A 21,122-nucleotide genomic window follows, 5' to 3' on the forward strand; every position below is an offset into this window, starting at 1 on the left:
GCACGTGGCCAAGTGGTTAAGGCGTTGGTCTAGTAATCTGAAGGCCGCTAGTTCAAGCCTCAGCTGAGGCAACGTGTTGTCCTTGAGCAAGGCACTTAACCACACATTGCTCTGCGACAACACCAGTGCCAAGCTGTATAGGCCCTAATGCCCTTCCCTTGGACAACATCAGTGGTGTGGAGAGGGGAGACTTGCAGCATGGGCAACTACCGGTCTTCCATATAACCTTGCCCAGGCCTCAGTCAACATCGAAAAATCGATGGACAGCCGAAGAAGGAGCTGTCTCCATGTGTTACTGATCGTGGAGGAAACAGATTCATTGCCCAGGGCAGAACTGTGAGTGGTTCTCAGGAGGAAACTTGACAAGATTTCACATGTGATCTGGAGTTAATGCTGAAGGCACCCAGGGCTGAATTCAGAAAACGTGATGGAGGGCTCGAAACAAGATTCTGCGGCTACGTCAGACCCGCCCCAAAATGTTTGCAAGGATAATACAAGGCCGACTGGGTTGGGAGAAACATTTTCCACATTCAAATTGGTGACTAGATTAATTATAGGATTATAAAATAAGTGAAGGTTGGCTTAATTTGTCAAATGTGCATTGAAACATACAGTGAAGTGTATCATTTGCATCAAATCAAATCAGCAAGGAAAGCACTGGGCAGTCTGCAAGTATTGCCACACTTCCAGTATCTATATGGCACACCCACAAGTCACTTACTCCAACCTGCACGTCTTTGGAATATGGGAGGAAACCGGAGCGTGTGGAGGAAACCCACGCAGTCACAGGGAGACATACAAACTCTTTACAGACATTGGTGAGAATTGAATCTTACAGCCGACATTGTGCTAATCACTATGCTACTGTAGCACCCACAGACGGCTGATTGTCTACTGCTCTGCTTCAACACAGGAGAAATGGTGCAATACAGTGACTTACTCGGTAACCTCAGAGGGCATGGATGTTGACCCAGCAAAGCTTCAGACATTACCAGAACCGTCAGGTCAAAGAGAAAGTACTTGGGACAATACAAGCACAAAAGCGAAAATGGGAACTTAGAAGTTAGAAAACTAAAACGGCGAAAAAAAAAAATTTTTTTGCAGCTCTGCAGGGGAGAGAGGGAATCAAACAAATAACCCAACACCTTATCACTTAATGCAACAGGGAAAATGAGCCATATTTGGGATTTGACAGCTTAGCTCCCGTAATCGTAAAAATCAACAAGAACACTGATGATCAGCAACTCAATACCAAGAGTTGGCTTGCTCTGCGTGGACAATTGATGGGGACACAGAATGCAGTTCCACAGAAACCGCTCTTCTGCCCCGTTACATGAGGAAATGTAATTCGGAAATGTGGCTTTTCGAATCCAGGAGAAAAATGGAATGCAATGAGAGGACCAGAGAATTAGGAAAAGTAGCTAGATCACATCACAGTGATCAGTCAGAGATCCCAAAACCAAACCCCACGTTGCTACAACTACCTGAAGTCAATAACCTCTTCACTTACGTTGTAGCCCATGAACTGCTAATCAAAAAATCCCCAGGCAAGCATGATTTAATTGCACATTGCAAGTTTGACAGTGTTCGCATCACAAATGCCATCTGACTTTGTATAAGGAGTACAGTCACAGGATAGCATTGCAGAACTCCAATCCCCTTACAGAATTTCAAGGCATCAGTAAACATTTAGGCAGAACTGACTATGTACCTCTCCCGAGTCACCTGCTTCAGACATCTTGGCCACCGTGGTCTCGCACTCTCCGATAAAGTCATGTCCTCCGTCATTATCATAATCGTAGCAGAGAACCTGGAACAAGAATGGCAGATTAACACTTGCGCAAGTCAACTGATCAGCAGGCATTGATTTGGATTCTGGCCTATGGTGGTGATGAGCAGAAGGTGCTTCAAGTAACTATCACTCAAACATAGAAATTGGACTGAAGAAAACTCACATGTGCCTTTTTTAAAAAAAAATCATAAATAGCACATTTATGACTTGGGCATGAATTGCAGTGAAGGCACAGATTTTCTGATGATGCCTCACCAATTTTGTTTCTGTGCTTAGTAACTATGTGATTCGTGTAAATGGGTGTCTGGTCAGTGTGGGGAAACTGAACTGGGAACCTGCTACCATGATTCACCCTAATGTTGTTATCCGTCCCCTCTTGCATTCTGCATGCATGACATCAATGTGCAGAGCACATATTATTAACTGAACAGCTAAAATGGAATCAAGACAACACAATTTGCAGATACTATTTCTAACTCAGTTCCACAAGAGAACAGCAAACTAGGAATAATTAAATAGATGACAAGAGACGTACACTTATAATGTCCAGTGGCTATTCTACCCTATTGTTATTTTCACCAGCAGCAAACCTAGGAAAAGATCAATTGGTACCAGGGCTGCATTGTTATACCCCTCACGTGACCCAATTACCTGTCTGGACAATGGCATGTCTGGGTGATGCTGTAGTCACTTGCCCTCAAAGAACTGGTTATGTAGGGCAAAGAGAACACCCTTGTTTATTTTGAGCTCTGGGAGGTAAAGCCATGTGAAGGTGATGATGTTGAAATAACCAAAGGGAAATCTTTCCCAACATCAGGAGGAGCAGTCACCGGCGAACACAGTTGCTTGTAAGAACAATAGGAGAGGTGAGGAGAATTCTTGCCTGTGCAATGAAGAATCTGTACTGGGCTGGGTAGAAGGTAGTAGATACAGATACAGCTGTGCCCTTACAGATGAATGGGGGAGCGAGACAAATTCATGAAGGATACATACACATACTCAGTAACCACTTTATCAAGGGCCTCCTGTACCTAATAAAGTGGCCACTGAGTGTATGTTCATGATCTTCTGCTGCTGCAGCCTAACCACTTCAAGGTTCGACATGTGGTGCATTCAGAGATACTCTTCCACACGCTGTGTTGTAACGTGTGGTTATTTGAGTTACTGTGGCTATCCTGTCAGCTTGAAGCAATCTGGTCTTTATCATCTGACCTCTCTTCTTAAGGCGGCTTTTTCACCCACTGAACTGCCGCTCACTGGATGTTTTGTTTTTCACACCCTTCTCTGTAAACTCTACAGACTGTTGTGCGTGAAAATCCCAGGAGATCAGCAGTTTCTGATATACTCAGGCCACCCCGTCTGGCACCAACAGTCATCCCATGGTCAAAGTCACTCAGAAGATCACATTTCTTCCCCATTTTGATGCCTGGTCTGAACAACAACTGAACCTCTTGACCATGCCTGCATGCTTTTATGCATTGAATTGTTGCCACATGATCAGATATTTTGCATTAACAGAGTGCACAGGCATACCTAATAAAGCAGCCACTGAGGGCAAGTGCAGGGCTATGGGGAAAGAGCAGAGATCTAGGAGCAATTGAGCAGCTCTTTCAAAGACCTGGCCTTGGGCCGGTGGTCCAGTTGGTTCTCTTCTGTCCTGTATCATTCTGCAAGGACAGGTAGGTACAAGGCTATTCTAACTTCAAACAGAAAAAGAATTGCAATCTGGTGGACCAGACACAGGGAATAATTTACAAGAAACAACACACTGAGGTATCTAGAAATAGCATAAAATCTATCAAAACAGAGCTATGTAAAAACTGACCTGCAGCGTTTTTATCTTGCACACCACTGCATGTCTCATAAGTAAACACATCAAAACGAATGCAAGTTTAAAGATTGCTATTGTGAAGTTTCAAATTACCTTTATGTTTTTGTCCATATGACCATCACACAAGGACACAAGTGGCATGCCGAAAGGCTTCCAGATGGGATCAAGAGTATTCTTTATAACCTGGAAAACCAATGAGAGAATTGCAGGCAACTGTACAACCCACGGCCACGATCAGCCTCTTCCACAGGGTTTCTATGAAGTTGGTCCGGCTGTTCTTAATTTCAGATGAGCCAGTGAATAAAATTTTAAAAGTCGCATTATGAGGAGTATTCTGAGTTAACTAGATTATCCACTGAATTGAACCTAGTCACAGCTGAGCTTTTTGGTTCAGACTGCCTGAATCTTGAGTCTCAGGATAAGAAGCTATCATCTTCTCCATGCAGTAAACACACAGCAGCAGACACCAAGGCCTTGCTTCTGAGATTTGGCCCCACTGATTTCTCTCTCTCACACACACACACACACGCACACACTTTACTGTACATAACCAACAATCAACCTTTATTACCTACAAGAGAAAACCTGCAGATGCTGGAAATCAGAGCAACACACACAAAATGCTGGAGGAAATCAGCAGGCCAGGCAGCACCAACGGGAAAAGCACAGTTGACATTTCAGGCGGCCTAGTCTGCAATCTGTGCCGATTTCGCTGACGTTGGCTGGCATGGTAGAGTAGCGGCTAGCTTCAGGCTATTACAGTGTTAGCAGCCTCAGTTCAATTACCCCACTGTCTGTAAGGTGTTTCTATGTTCTCCCTGTGACCACCTGCGTTTCCTCTGGGTGATCTGGTCTCTTCTCACACTCCAAAGATTGCACAGAATGCTAATGGGCCACGTGGGTGTAAATGAGGGGCACAGGCTCATTGGACCAGGAGTGCCGGTTACTGTGCTGTACCTCCAAATAAATGAAATAACTACTACTGGGGGGGGGGGGTGTCCACAGAGAATGGAGGAGGAAGACAGACCAACAACATGGAGTTAAAAAGGGAAAGCTTCTGAATGCTGGTAGGTAACCTCTCCTGGAACTGCACTTTCACAGACAAATGTGAGAAGATGTAATTAAGCTTGGCAGCCATGCCCTTCCAGTCCAATAGGCTGCCAACATCAGTCATAAAACTAATCCTGAAATAATTTGCCAGTTGGGCAAGACACTGAAGAACATGTAACATCTGTAAAACCAGATGTTACAGGCAGCAGGAGAGGAGAATATTGAAAAAAGGATGTGAATTTTGCATTACTACAATTAACAAGTGCAAAGTGAAGGCCTACCTGTTGGACTCAATACATGATTGTAGTGTGCCCAGGTGTTGAGACAATGCAGCAGAATAAATTTCATTCTTCTGTTCAGATCTTGGGTTTGGAGCTGGTACTGATAACCACATCAAAGGTGCAGCAGTGACAACTTAGGCCCCAGAACACAAGGTATAGTTGTCAGCCCTTTCGGAAATCCTAGAGGCCCCCCCCCCCCGCCAAGGGCGTCAAAGGTTTGGGGAATGGGCCAGATAATATGCTTGAGAGGGATAATAAATCAGCCAGAATCAACTCGATTATGGTCTTAACAGCAAAGCTGGTTTCTGTCAAAGGATCACATTTATTGCAGATTTTAAGGCTAAACCATTAAGGAAATCTTTGAAGTGTAACTCACAGTGGGAGTAGAAGCCAGTCTTGGGTGGCAGAAGTATCTGTGACAATACACCCTGACCATTTATCAGTGAAATCAGTAAAGTGGAATACAGATTCAAAAGTGCAATAGGCAGCCAGTGCGGCGCCAGCTGCATTGACAATTTCTACTGCGTAATGACCAGGCTTCTTTTTGCCTTTGTTAATATAATAAACCAAACCTGCTTTCTAACTGAATCTGACAACAGAGTTTAGTTTTCTTGAAAGGTCAGTCCTTCCTGATGTGCTGTCCTCAGCTTGAAACATGCTTCAGTCTGGACTCACTATGCTCACACCTCTTAAATACCAACGCTGATTATTCCAAATCTCATTCTCAGTGTGGAAAATTCTATCTAAGTGCTTTGGCCAAGTGTTGGAACTCAGCATTTTAGGAACAGATTCTTCCCCTCCACCATTAGATTTTTGAACAGTTCATGAAGTTATTATTGTTATTATTTGCACAATTTATTTTGTAACTTGATTTTTACATCTTGCACTGCACTGCTACTGTAAAAAAAAAATAAAATTCTGAATCTCTGTCAGTGATAACAACCCTGACATTGAACAATATCCAGTGAAGATTCAGAAGGGTCTAAATTGTCAAGGCATCAACACAATTGGATTTTTTAATCAAAGGTCCGCAGCAGTCCCCATAGTTTTACTCAATTCAGGTTTGCCTGAAAACATGGGTTCAAGTCCAGCCCAGACAACCTGGGTTAAATCTTATCACTAGTTCTGAAGACTCCACCCAAAGCAGCACAAGTCAATGCATGGGTTGAAATCGACCACAATCCAGCACCTACAGACAAACTCATTCAGTAATCTTGATGATAGTGGGTGTGGGAAAGGAAAGTAAGAACAACTAAGTTTTCTGGCTCAGGCCAGTTTCACTCTGCAAGTTATTCATTCCATTCAAAGCAAGCAAATGTTTAATAGTAAAACTGCAAACGTCATCATCTTCAAAGTGCAGACAGTCACGCTGCCAAACATCATCCTCAATTAATATCACAGGAATATCCAGTAACCCGCTTGGGCAATCCTAGCTGTCGATGCAAGAGTCATGAGGAGGGGAGGACAGGCACATCGGGCAAGACTGGAATCATTTTCCCACTTATTGACAATTCCTCTCATAAATATGAGTTCATTTATTTCCTTCAGATGAAGACGACAGAGAGAAGCAATGTAAAAATAGAGTTGCACTAAAATGAGAATTGTCACACTTGACCTTTACAACAGAACCAGAAAACAATGAAATGATTCATATGCAGAAAAACCTCTCCACACAAGCTGTGATTTTAAAAAGGATTTTATATCATGCGTGTCTAACAGGACAGAAATTGTAACCAGGTACGCTTGTAATTGGCACATTTAAAATATATAAGCAATTATTGTTCCCTCCTCAGTATGGGCAATTTGGCAGCAGCACATGATGCTCGTTATTGCCACAGTTAATAGGATTGCGTGTATACTCTTTGCAGTGGATGAAGCACTAAGCAGTGTAATAATAGCTCATTCAGTAAATGCCAGCAAATTCACTCGAAGGAGCATTTAGAAAACCCCGGAAAGTCCTGGCTTATGCTCTAGCCTGAGCTGTTGAAGTGATGACAGTCATTTTCCTCCAGGCGCAGAGAAATAGACCCCTCGTCACCGCACCCCATCCGTGCTGTCAAGACGCTTACTCAGTTAGTCCCACTTGCCTGCATTTGGCGCCTAACCCTCTAAACCTTTTCTATCCTAGTGGTATCCTACCTGCCACAATCACTTGTTCCATATGCACATGATGTCATGTGAAGACACTACCTCTCAAAGCAAGCAAATTAGCAGCGTGGTGAAACAGAGGATCGTGAGATCCTCCTCCAGCGACCCGTCAAAGCTGCCAGGGTTGTTAAGGCAGCGTATGGTGTGTCGGCTCTTATTGGTCGGGGAATTGAGTTCAGGAGCCAGGAGGTAATTTGCAGCTCTATAAGACCCTGGTTAGACCGCGTGGAGCGTCATGCTCACTCCTGGTTGCCTCATTGTAGGAAGGATGGAGAAGATTTACCAGGAAGCTGCCTGGATTAGAGGGCATGTCTTAGACGGTAGGTTGAGCAAGTTAAGGCTCTTCTCTTTGGAGCACAGGAGGATGAGAGGTGTACAAGATGTCAGGAGGCATAGATTAAGTGGATCTATTTCCTAAGGTAGAAATAGCTAATATGAGGGGATATAAATTTAAGGAGATTGGAGTAAAGAGGAAAGGAATGTCAGAATTTTTTTTAAAAAACAGAGTGGTAGGTACATGAAGAACATTTAAATAAACTGTTAGATGGGCACATGGATGAAATAAAAAATGGAGGGCTACGTAGGATGGAAGGGTTGGATTGATTTTAGAGTAGACTACAAGTTCGGCACAACATTCTCGGTTGAAGGGCCTGTACTGTGCTGTAATGTTCTATGTTGTGTGTGTAAGGGAAGCTTGTGCAGTTCGGTAAGTCAGGTCTGATTTACATCCTTCTTTTGATCCCTGCTTCCAAATGCAATTTGGCTCAACACTACGATACCCCCCCCCCCATACTCCACACTGCAGAGCCGGGTGCTGATTTCCTGCAACTCATCTGATTCAAAGTGGGATTTTGCTGAAAAAAAAACAAGTTAGTCTTCTGTGCCTAGAAATTATAATTGCACTATACCCTGCGTTCACTGAAAAGCAAAATGTAAAGGACCTTCGGAGACTCACTGCAGGTGACAGAAGCTGAGATCTTCTGCTGTGCTAGTGTGTTGACCATCCTGGTCGTGCACAGTGGTGACCCACAGCATCCAACAGACACCCAGGCAATGCTTCCTGGCCTGTCGATACTGCAGATGATTCTTGCCCAAAGCAGGCGTTGTGAGTGTTTGGGAGGCCAAGTGTAGCATTAGAGGGCTCCCATCAGGGCAGCTCTCAACCCAGAGAGACCAGTGTATGTTTCGGGGTAAGGATGATTTGTACAAAAGGGACGGGTTGCACCTTAATAAGTGGGGCACCAGCATTCTGGCAGCCAGATTTGCCTCTGCAACACGGGTGTGTTTAAACTAAGTAGCGGGGGGGAGGGAGGGGACGAACTGGAAACATAAGAATGGAGATAAAGGGAAAGTGAGAATAAGAAAAGTTAAGAATGACAGCAGAATCAACAGAGCAGAAAGCTCAAGAAGGGATCGTACAGTATGGCCAAGTGAAATAGGAACTGATATGGGAGGTCAGGAGAGTAATGAATTAAAAGTATTGTATATGAATGCACGGAGTATAAGAAATAAAGTGGATGAGCTTGAGGCACAGCTGGAAATTGGTAAGTATGATGTTGTGGGAATAACAGAGACATGGCTTCAAGTGGACAGGGCCTGGGAAATGAATATTCAAGGTATACGTCCTATCGAAAGGACAGACTGATGGGCAGAGGGGGTGCGGTGGCTCTGTTGGTGAGGAATGATATTCAGCCCCTTGCGAGGGGGGACATAGAATCAGGAGACGTAGAGTCAGTATGGATAGAACTGAGAAATTCTAAGGGTAGAAAGACCCTAATGGGAGTTATCTATACGCCCCCAAACAGTAGTCTGGATGTAGGGTGTAAGTTGAAACAAGAGTTAAAATTGGCATGTCGCAAAGGTAATGCTACAGTTGTTATGGGGGATTTCAACATGCAGGTAGACTGGAGGAATCAGGTTGGTGCTGGACCCCAAGAAAGGGAGTTTGTGGAGTCCCTCCAAGATGGATTCTTAGAACAGCTTGTACTGGAGCCTACCAGAGAGAAGGCAATTCTAGATCTAGTGTTGTGCAATGAACCGGATTTGATCAGGGACCTCGACGTAAAGGAGCCATTAGGAGGTAGTGACCATAATATGATAAGTTTTAATCTATAATTTGAGAGGGAGAAGGGAAACTTGGAAGTGTCAGTATTACAGTTGAACAAAGGGAACTATGGTGCTATGAGGGAGGAGCTGGCCAAAATTCAATGGAACAATACCCTAGCAGGGATGACAGTGGAACAGCAATGGCAAGTGTTTCTGGGAATAATGCGGAAGGTGCAGGATCAGTTCATTCCAAAGAGGAAGAAAGATCCTAAGGGGAGTAAGGGGAGGCCGTGGCTGACAAGGGAAGTAATGGACAGTATAAAAATAAAAGAGAAGTATAACATAGCAAAGACGAGTGGGAAGCCGGAGGATTGGGAAGCTTTTAAAGAGCAACAGAAGGTAACTAAAAAGGCAATACATGGAGAAAAAATGAGATACGAAGCTAAACTAGCCAAGAATATAAAGGAGGATAGTAAAAGCTTCTTTAGGTATGTGAAAAGGAAAAAGATAGTTACAACCAAAATTGGGCCCTTGAAGACAGAAGCGGGTGAATTTATTATGGGGAACAAGGAAATGGCAGACAAGTTGAACAGGTACTTTGGATCTGTCTTCACTGGGGAAGACACAAACAATCTCCCAGATGTAATAGTGGCCAAAAGTCCTAGGGTAATGGATGAATTGAAGGAAATTTATATTAGGCAGGAAATGGTGTTGGATAGGCTGTTGGGTCTGAAGGCTGATAAGTCCCCGGGACCTGATGGTCTGCATCCCAGGGTACTTAAGGAGGTGGTTTTAGAAATCGTGGACGCATTGGTAATCATTTTCCAATGTTCTATAGATTTGGGATCAGTTCCTGTGGATTGGAGGGTGACTAATGTTGTCCCTCTCTTCAAGAAGGGAGGAAGAGAGAAAACAGGGAATTATAGACCGGTCAGCCTGATGTCGGTGGTGGGAAAGATGCTGGAGTCAATTATAAAAGATGAAATTACAACACATCTGGATAGTAGTAACAGGATTGGTCTGAGTCAGCATGGATTTATGAAGGGGAAATTGTGCTCGACTAATCTTCTGGAATTTTTTGAGGATGTAACTATGAAAATGGACAAAGGAGAGCCAGTGGATATAGTGTACCTGGACTCTCAGAAAGCATTTGATAAAGTCCCACATAGGAGATTAGTGGGCAAAATTAGGGCTCATGGTATTGGGGCCAGAGTACTGACATGGATTGAAAGTTGGGTGGCTGACAGAAAACAAAGAGTAGCGATTAACGGGTCCCTTTCGGAATGGCAGGCGGTGACCAGTGGGGTACCGCAGCTGTTTACAATATATATTAGTGATTTAGATGAGGAAATTAAAAGTAACATTAGCAAATTTGCCGATGAGACAAAGCTGGGAGGCAGTGTGAAATGTGAGGAGGATGTTATGAGAATGCAGGGTGACTTGGACAGGCTGGGTGAGTGGGCAGATGCAGTTTAATGTGGATAATTGTGAGGTTATCCATTTTGGTGGTAAGAACGGGAAGGCAGATTATTATCTAAATGGAGTCAAGTTAGGAAAAGGGGAAGCACAACGAGATCTAGGTGTTCTTGCCCATCAGTCACTGAAAGCGAGCATGCAAGTACAGCAGACAGTGAAAAAAGCTAATGGCACGCTGGCCTTCATAACAAGGGGAATTGAGTATAAGAGCAAAGAGGTCCTTCTGCAGCTGTACAGGGCCCTGGTGAGACAACACCTGGAGTACTGTGTGCAGTTTTGGTCTCCAAATTTGAGGAAGGATATTCTTGCTATTGAGGGAGTGCAGCGTAGGTTCACAAGGTTAATTCCCGGGATGACGGGACTGTCATATGTCGAAAGATTGGAGTGACTGGGCTTGTATACTCTGGAATTTGGAAGGCTGAGAGCGGATCTTATTGAAACATATAAGATTATTAAGGGATTGGACATGCTGGAGGCAGGAAGCATGTTTCCGCTGATGGGTGAGTCCAGAACCAGAGGCCACAGTTTAAGAATTAGGGGTAGGCCATTTCGAACGGATTTGAGGAAAAACTTTTTCACCCAGAGAGTGGTGGATATATGGAATGCTGTGCCCCAGAAGGTAGTGGAGGTCAAGTCTCTGGATGCTTTCAAAAAAGAGATGGATAGAGCTCTTAAAGATAGTGGAATCAAAGGTTATGGGGATAAGGCAGGAACTGGATACTGATAGCGGATGATCAGCCATGATCACAGTGAATGGCGGTGTTGGCTCGATGGGCCGAATGGCCTATTCCTGCACCTATTGTCTATTGCCTATTTGTCTATTGTCAGTGTTGAAAGCCCACCCATCAGGGAGGAGGTCCCTTTTTGTCAGACTTTCAACTGGTCCTCAACTACTTCCCACCCAGGTATTGCACGCCACCTAACATACTTGGCTGTTCCTCAGTACTGGCTGGCTTCGCACCCCAACCTGACAATCCTCATCCGGCCTATCAGCTTCTTCTCCCCACATCATTCCCCACTGAACTCCTTATAAACCATCTCCTAGCTTGCTGCCTGATTCCCTTCCTGACACCTGGACCCCCGATTCGTCTGCACACCCACATCCCACCAATTTTTGCCCCTCTTCCTGTGTTCTCCTCATGCCCAACCTCCCCAATACTGTGAGCCAGACCAATCGGATACTGCTCATCCATTTGACCATGGTGGAGCAGTTTTCTTGCTCAGTAGGAATCAATCTGATGAATCTTTGCTGAGCGTCCTCCACAGGAAGATTATTCCTCCTTGTACAGGGAGACCAGAAACAATGAAATGAAATTGGTTGACGCAAGTGGAGCAAAACACCCCTACATTTGAACTCAAATTGTTTTACATTAAAGTACATTGTTTGCCATCCTGATTCATTGCTATAGCTAATCACCAAGTTTCAATGATTTGCATACAAGGGTACCTAGTCATTAAATTTCAATCTCTCACCATTTATCAAAGAAAATCCTCACTATATTCAGTCAACCTTATTTTTACCCTTTGCTACTTTCCCATAGCCTCCTACAACTCCCTGGTCTCTCTACATTCTCCTTACAACTCAATTTTCCCTCCACTTTTGTATTGTACTTAAATTTGGTCCCCTTATCCAAACACTTTGACCCCTGTGGGCTCTCTCGTTTATCCAATCCTATTTTGATTTTCTAAGTGCCCAGTACAACTTGGTTTTTAACAGATTCTAGCATTTTCCCTGCTACTGAGGTTAAGTTAGTAGTCTTTAATTCCTCTGTTTTTTCTCTTTCTCTGGTTTGCTAGTACTGTAAAGCATTGCGCTAACAATATCGTACTGGACAATATACAGTGGCATGCAAAAGTTTGGGCACCCTGGTGAAAATTTCTGTTACTGTGTATAGTTAAGTGAGTAAAACATGAACTGATCTCCAAAAGTCATAAAGTTAAAGATGAAACATTCTCTTCAACATTTTAAGCAAGGTTGGTGTATTATTTTTGTTTTGTACAATTTTAGAGTGGAAAAAAAGGAAAGGAGCACCATGCAAAAGTTTGAGCGCCCCAAGAGATTTGAGCTCTCAGATAACTTTTACCAAGGCCTCAGGCCTTAATTAGCTTGTTAGGGCTATGGTTTGTTTACAGTCATCATTAGGAAAGGCCAGGTGATGCAAATTTCAAAGCTTTATAAATACCCTGACTCCTCAAACCTTGTCCCAACAATCAGCAGCCATGGGCTCCTCCAAGCAGCTGCCTAGCACTCTGAACATTAAAATAAATGATGCCCACAAAGCAGGAGAAGGCTATAAGAAGATAGCAAAGCGTTTTCAGGTAGCCGTTTCCTCAGTTCGTAATGTAATTAAGAAATGGCAGTTAACAGGAACAGTGGAGGTCAAGTTGAGGTCTGGAAGACCGAGAAAACTTTCCAAGAGAACTGCTCATAGGATTGCTAGAAAGGCAAATCAAAACCCCTGTTTGACTGCAAAAGACCTTCAGGAAGATTTAGCAGACTCTGGAGTGGTGGTGCACTGTTCAACTGTGCAGCGATACCTGCACAAATATGACCTTCATGGAAGAGTCATCAGAAGAAAATCCTTCCTGTGTCCTCACCAGAAAAGTTTGCAAAGGAAGATCTAAACAAGCCTGATGCATTTTGGAAACAAGTCCTGTGGACAGATGAAGTTAAAATAGAACTTTTTGACCGCAATGAGCAAAGGTATGTTTGGAGAAAAAAGGGTGCAGAATTTCGTGAAAAAAATACCTCTTCAACTGTTAAGCACAGGGTTGGATCGATCATGCTTTGGGCTTGTGTTGCAGCCAGTGGCACATGGAACATTTCACTGGTAGAGGGAAGAATGAATTCAATTAAATACCAGCAAATTTTGGAAGCAAACATCACACTGTCTGTGAAAAAGCTGAAGATGAAAAGAGAATAGCTTCTACAACAGGATAATGATCCTAAGCACACCTCAAAATCCACAATGGACTACCTCAAGAGGTGCAAGCTGAAAGTTTTGCCATGGCCCTCACAGTCCCCTGACTTAAACATCATCGAAAATCTGTGACTAGATCTCAAAAGAGCAGTGCACGCAAGACGGCCCAAGAATCTCACTGAACTAGAAGCCTTTTGCAAGGAAGAACGTGTGAAAATCTCTTAAACAAGAATTGAAAGACTCATAGCTGGCTACAGAAAGCGTTTACAAGCTGTGATACTTGCCAAAGGGAGTGTTACTAAGTACTGACCATGCAGGGTGCCCAAACTTTTGCTTTGGGCTCTTTTCCTATTTTGTTATTTTGAAACTGTAAAAGATGGAAATAAAAAAGTAATCTTGCTTAAAATATTGAAGAAATGTGTCATCTTTAACCTTATGCCTTTTGGAAATCAAGTCGTTTTTTACTCGCTTAGCTATTCACAGTAACAGAAATTTTGACTCGGGGTGCCCAAACTTTTGCATGCCACTGTAAATCTAAAATTGTTTCCTTGTTGGTTTTTCAGCACATTACATGTAAAACCTTCTTATATATTTTGTGAACACACTCTACACTATTAATGTGGAATTTGGTTTGTTTTGTCTATATCCGTTTGAAGATCGATAGACACCTCTCACTCAAAGTTTCCACCCACCACCTGAACCAATTCTATTGTTGCGTTATTTCCGAACACATGATAAACCGTTCCTCCATTCCACTAGCTCAGTTCTCACAACGTGTTTGGCAGCTCAAACTTTATTCTGCCTGGCAAGTGGAATCTTAGAGTCACTGATCATTCCCAGTGCCTCAATAGTTGTCTTGGTCCTCAATTACTCCTTGAATTTTTTGCAGGTTAGCAAATTGATTCCATCAGTAAATCAACTACTTGTCCTCAATACTTTGGTAGGAATGAACCCATTACCATATGCACATCTACCTTAACATTTTACAGTATAAACCCTGAGGTACAACTTCTGTGAACTATGCACAATTCCATAAGATGCAAGAACAGAATTAGGCCATTCGGCTTGTGAGTCTATCCCACCACTCCATCATGGCAGAGTTATTACCCTTCTCAATTCCATTCTTCCTGTAAACTTTGACACCCTTACTAATCAAGAACCTATCAACATCTGCTTTAAATATACCAAATGACTTGCCCTCCATAGTGATCTGTGGCAGTGAATTCCACAGATTTACCAGCTTCTAGGTGATGCCAACAGGCTCAATAAACTGATTAGAAAGGTTGAATCTGTTGTAGGAGTCAAACTGGACACACTGGAGGCTGTGGTAGATCAAAGGGCCCTACGGAAAATCCTGACAATTCTGAACAACGTTTCTCACCCTCTGCAGGCCACCTTGGCTGAACAGAGGAGCACTTTCAGTAATAGACTAAGACAACTGCTCTACTCCAAAGGGCGCTATATGAGATTATTCTTACCCTCAGCCATTAGGCTCTATAACGAGTCAACCTATAGCCAGGGAAGTGATGACCACCCCGCCTCCCCCCCCCCCACCACCGCCATTAGACTGTTTGAGGTAACTTATTTTTTATTTTTTCTTACTTCTCTTCTAATATATGCATATCGATGCACCTGTAAAGCTACAGTGACACTGTAATTTCCTTTGGGATCAATAAAAGATCTAACTATCTCTGGCTAAAGAAAATCCTGCTCATCTCTGTTCTAAAGGGACAACCTTCCATTCTGTGGCTGTGCCATCTGGTCCTGTACTAGGAACAGTTTGCAAGCCATTTCATGATGGCTTGGGAATCCAACTGCAGTTTGCAACACTTCATGAATCGTTCAACTACGATTAAAAGGAAATGACAAAAGGAAGGATAGATGTCACTTTCCAGTGAGGCACACTAATATTCCGCAATACCCTTCAGAAACTTATTCTTTTGAAATAAGCCAATGTCTCAAAGTTTCAAAGTTTGCTCTGCAATTTATCAGATTTACAGCCAATTCTGCAGATGCATGTTATTTTCTTTAATGAGCCTCTTTCAATGAGCAGCCTTTACTTGGTGTTCACTTGGTTAAAAGGATGCTCCTAAATAAATAATAACTTGATCATGTAAAGTGAATTTACCGCATGATTTTCACATTTTCAACCCCAGCGCGCTGGAGGAAATGACTATGCCTAACACAAACCCGCGGCTGAACTCCTTTTACTTCCAGGATGAACATGGAGAAATGCTGATGTTATACAAAAAAAATGTTGCTCTCTTTCATGTAGCAATGTCAGGCCATTTTAGTTTCAAAATGGAGTGCCTCTAGAGGGGCCAAAGGGATAAGGAAAGATAAGAGGAATAAAAAAAACAGGTAAGTCACAAACCAGAAGATCAAGTGGAAGGGAATCAAAACAATAGGATTGTCAAAGACTGGAGCTTGCCTCCCACAACCCTGATTTGTCTCAAAGAAAGTTTCAGCAAAATTAAATATTAAACTGTGATTTCTGATTTGAATTTGAAGTGTTGAATACTATTTCTACAATGCTCCCAAGTGATCATGGCCTGTTAGTCTTTGTCAGCATCACTGAATAAGGGAGAAATAGTAGCAGGGGAGGGCTTCCATGTTCTTCGTTGAGAATAGTCAGTTCCACCCACCAGATCTTTGGTTTGACAACTCAGTACGTCACTCTGCCTTTTGATCACCGGTGGGGTCGCTCTGCTGATTTGGTCAGTCTCCCCTCTCCGGCAGCAGAGTGATCCCACTGGTGATCAGAGACAGTCTCCCTTCTCCGCAGCAGAGCAATCCCACCGGAGATCAAAAGGCAGACTCCCCTCTCTGGCAGCAGAGCGATCCCACCGGAGATCAGAGACAGTCTCCCTTCTCTGTAGCAGAGTAATCCCACAGGAGATCAAAAGGCAGACTACCCTCTCTGCAGCAGAGTGATCCCACTGGAGATCAAAAGGCAGTCTCCCCTCTCTGTAGCAGAGTGATTCCACCGGAGATCAGAGAGAGTCTCCCATCTCTGCAGCAGACCGATCCCACCGGTGATCAGAAGGCAGTCTCCCCTCTCCGGCAGCAGAGCGATCCCACCTGTGATCAGAAGGCTGTCTCCCCTCTCCGGCAGCAGAGCGATCCCACCGGAGATCAAAAGGCAGTCTCCCCTCTCTGGAGCAGAGTGATCCCACCAGAGATCAGAAGGAAGACTCCCCTCTCTGCAGCAGAGCGATCCCACCGGAGATCAGAGACAGTCTCACCTCTCTGCAGCAGAGCGATCCCACCGGAGATCAGAGACAGTCTCACCTCTCCGTAGCAGAGCGATCTCACCGGTGATCAGAGAGAGTCTCCCCTCTCTGTAGCAGAGTGATCCCACCGGAGATCAGAAGGAAGACTCCCCTCTCTGCAGCAGAGCAATCCCACTGGAGATCAGAGACAGTCTCCCCTCTCTGCAGCAGAGCGATCCCACCGGAGATCAGAGACAGTCTCCCCTCTCTGCAGCAGAGCGATCCCACCGGAGATCAAAAGGCAGTCTCCCGTCACCGGCAGCAGAGCAATCCCACCGGAGATCAGAGACAGTCTCCCCTCTCCGCAACAGAGCGATCCCACCGGAGATCAAAAGGCAGTCTCCCCTCTCCAGCAGCAGAACGATCCCACCGGAGATCAAAATGCAGTCTACCCTCTCCAGCAGCAGAGCGATCCCACCGGAGATCAAAATGCAGTCTACCCTCTCCAGCAGCAGAGCGATCCCACCGGAGATCAAAAGGCAGTCTCCCCTCTCCGGTAGCAGAGCGATTCCACCGGAGATCAGAGACAGTCTCCCCTCTCCGCAGCAGAGCGATCCCACCGGAGATCAAAAGGCAGTCTCCCCTCTCCAGCAGAAGAGTGATCCCACCGGAGATCAAAAGGCAGTCTCCCCTCTCCGGCAGCAGAGCGATCCCACCGGAGATCAGAGACGGTCTCCCCTCTCCGCAGCAGAGCGATCCCACCGGAGATCAGAACAGTCTCCCCTCTCCGCAGCAGAGCGATCCCACCGGAGATCAAAAGTCAGTCTCCCCTCTCCGAAGCAGAGCGATCCCACCTGTGATCAAAAGGCAGTCTCCCCTCTCCGCAGCAGAGCGATCCCACCGGAGATCAGAGACAGTCTCCCCTCTCCGCAGCAGAGCGATCCCACCGGAGATCAGAGACAGTCTCCCCTCTCCGCAGCAGAGCGATCCCACCAGAGATCAGAGACAGTCTCCCCTCTCCGAAGCAGAGCGATCCCACCTGTGATCAAAAGGCAGTCTCCCCTCTCCGCAGAGGAGCGATCCCACCGGAGATCAGAGACAGTCTCCCCTCTCTGCAGCAGAGCGATCCCACCGGAGATCAAAAGGCAGTCTACCCTCTCCGCAGCAGAGTGATCCCACCGGAGATCAGAGACAGTCTCCCCTCTCCGCAGTAGACCGATCCCACCGGAGATCAGAGACAGTCTCCCCTCTCTGCAGCAGAGCGATCCCACCGGAGATCAGAAGGCAGTCTACCCTCTCCGCAGCAGAGTGATCCCACCGGAGATCAGAAGGCAGTCTCCCCTCTCTGGCAGCAGAGCGATCCCACTGGAGATCAGAGACAGTCTCCCCTCTCTGCAGCAGAGCGATCCCACCGGTGATCAGAGACAGTCTCCCATCTCTGTAGCAGAGTGATCCCACCGGAGATCAGAAGGCAGACTCCCCTCTCCGCAGCAGAGCGATCCCACTGGTGATCAGAGAGAGTCTCCCCTCTCTGCAGCAGAGCGATCCCACCGGAGATCAGAAGGCAGACTCCCCTCTCCGCAGCAGAGCGATCCCACTGGAGATCAGAGACAGTCTCACCTCTCCGCGGCAAAGCGATCCCACCGGAGATCAGAGACAGTCTCCCCTCTCTGCAGCAGAGCAATCCCACCGGAGATCAGAGACAGTCTCCCCTCTCCGCAACAGAGCGATCCCACCGGAGATCAAAAGGCAGTCTCCCCTCTCCAGCAGCAGAACGATCCCACCGGAGATCAAAATGCAGTCTACCCTCTCCAGCAGCAGAGCGATCCCACCGGAGATCAAAATGCAGTCTACCCTCTCCAGCAGCAGAGCGATCCCACCGGAGATCAAAAGGCAGTCTCCCCTCTCCGGTAGCAGAGCGATTCCACCGGAGATCAGAGACAGTCTCCCCTCTCCGCAGCAGAGCGATCCCACCGGAGATCAAAAGGCAGTCTCCCCTCTCCAGCAGAAGAGTGATCCCACCGGAGATCAAAAGGCAGTCTCCCCTCTCCGGCAGCGTAGCGATCCCACCGGAGATCAGAGACGGTCTCCCCTCTCCGGCAGCAGAGCGATCCCACCGGAGCTCAGAGACTGTCTCCCTTCTCCGCAGCAGAGTGATCCCACCGGAGATCAGAGACAGTCTCCCCTCTCTGCAGCAGAGCGATCCCACCGGAGATCAGAAGGCAGACTCCCCTCTCCGCAGCAGAGCGATCCCACCGGAGATCAGAGACAGTCTCCCCTCTCCGCAGCAGAGCGATCCCACCGGAGATCAAAAGGCAGTCTCCCCTCTCCGCAGCAGAGCGATCCCACCAGAGATCAGAGACGGTCTCCCCTCTCCGCAGCACAGCGATCCCACCGGAGATCAGAGACAGTCTCCCCTCTCTGCAGCAGAGCGATCCCACCGGAGATCAGAAGGCAGTCTCCCCTCTCCGCAGCAGAGCGATCCCACCGGAGATCAGAGACAGTCTCCCCTCTCCGCAGCAGAGCGATCCCACCGGAGATCAGAACAGTCACCCCTCTCCGCAGCAGAGCGATCCCACTAGAGATCAGAGACAGTCTCCCTTCTCCGGCAGCAGAGCGATCCCACCGGAGATCAGAACAGTCTCCCCTCTCCGCAGCAGAGCGATCCCACTGGAGATCAGAGACAGTCTCCCCTCTCCGGCAGCAGAGCGATCCCACCGGAGATCAGAGACAGTCTCCCCTCTCTGCAGCAGAGCGATCCCACCGGAGATCAAAAGGCAGTCTACCCTCTCCGCAGCAGAGTGATCCCACCGGAGATCAGAGACAGTCTCCCCTCTCCGCAGTAGACCGATCCCACCGGAGATCAGAGACAGTCTCCCCTCTCTGCAGCAGAGCGATCCCACCGGAGATCAGAAGGCAGTCTACCCTCTCCGCAGCAGAGTGATCCCACCGGAGATCAGAAGGCAGTCTCCCCTCTCTGGCAGCAGAGCGATCCCACTGGAGATCAGAGACAGTCTCCCCTCTCTGCAGCAGAGCGATCCCACCGGTGATCAGAGACAGTCTCCCATCTCTGTAGCAGAGTGATCCCACCGGAGATCAGAAGGCAGACTCCCCTCTCCGCAGCAGAGCGATCCCACTGGTGATCAGAGAGAGTCTCCCCTCTCTGCAGCAGAGCGATCCCACCGGAAATCAGAAGGCAGACTCCCCTCTCCGCAGCAGAGCGATCCCACTGGAGATCAGAGACAGTCTCACCTCTCCGCGGCAAAGCGATCCCACCGGAGATCAGAGACAGTCTCCCCTCTCTGCAGCAGAGCGATCCCACCGGAGATCAAAAGGCAGTCTCCCGTCACCGGCAGCAGAGCAATCCCACCGGAGATCAGAGACAGTCTCCCCTCTCCGCAACAGAGCGATCCCACCGGAGATCAAAAGGCAGTCTCCCCTCTCCAGCAGCAGAACGATCCCACCGGAGATCAAAATGCAGTCTACCCTCTCCAGCAGCAGAGCGATCCCACTGGAGATCAAAATGCAGTCTACCCTCTCCAGCAGCAGAGCGATCCCACCGGAGATCAAAAGGCAGTCTCCCCTCTCCGGTAGCAGAGCGATTCCACCGGAGATCAGAGACAGTCTCCCCTCTCCGCAGCAGAGCGATCCCACCGGAGATCAAAAGGCAGTCTCCCCTCTCCAGCAGAAGAGTGATCCCACCGGAGATCAAAAGGCAGTCTCCCCTCTCCGGCAGCAGAGCGATCCCGCCGGAGATCAGAGACGGTCTCCCCTCTCCGCAGCAGAGCGATCCCACCGGAGATCAGAACAGTCTCCCCTCTCCGCAGCAGAGCGATCCCACCGGAGATCAAAAGTCAGTCTCCCCTCTCCGAAGCAGAGCGATCCCACCTGTGATCAAAAGGCAGTCTCCCCTCTCCGCAGCAGAGCGATCCCACCGGAGATCAGAGACAGTCTCCCCTCTCCGCAGCAGAGCGATCCCACCGGAGATCAGAGACAGTCTCCCCTCTCCGCAGCAGAGCGATCCCACCAGAGATCAGAGACAGTCTCCCCTCTCCGAAGCAGAGCGATCCCACCTGTGATCAAAAGGCAGTCTCCCCTCTCCGCAGAGGAGCGATCCCACCGGAGATCAGAGACAGTCTCCCCTCTCTGCAGCAGAGCGATCCCACCGGAGATCAAAAGGCAGTCTACCCTCTCCGCAGCAGAGTGATCCCACCGGAGATCAGAGACAGTCTCCCCTCTCCGCAGTAGACCGATCCCACCGGAGATCAGAGACAGTCTCCCCTCTCTGCAGCAGAGCGATCCCACCGGTGATCAGAGACAGTCTCCCATCTCCGTAGCAGAGTGATCCCACCGGAGATCAGAAGG

At 47.0% G+C, this 21,122-nt stretch overlaps 1 protein-coding gene across 4 annotated transcripts in view; it reads right to left on the bottom strand.

The window, feature by feature from the left end:
• cpne2 (copine II) overlaps positions 1-21,122 on the bottom strand; it is a 275,831-nt gene that overhangs the window by 193,253 nt on the left and 61,456 nt on the right. For all 4 annotated transcript variants that reach the window (XM_072279463.1, XM_072279464.1, XM_072279461.1 and 1 more), the window contains 2 exons: positions 3,717-3,806; positions 1,712-1,810 (listed from right to left, as the gene is read on the bottom strand). In XM_072279463.1, the coding sequence (XP_072135564.1) occupies positions 1,712-1,810; positions 3,717-3,806 (189 nt within the window). The remainder of the gene's footprint in view (positions 1-1,711; positions 1,811-3,716; positions 3,807-21,122) is intronic.

Source organism: Mobula birostris, chromosome 15, assembly GCF_030028105.1.
Source record: "Mobula birostris isolate sMobBir1 chromosome 15, sMobBir1.hap1, whole genome shotgun sequence".
NCBI lineage: Eukaryota > Metazoa > Chordata > Chondrichthyes > Myliobatiformes > Myliobatidae > Mobula > Mobula birostris.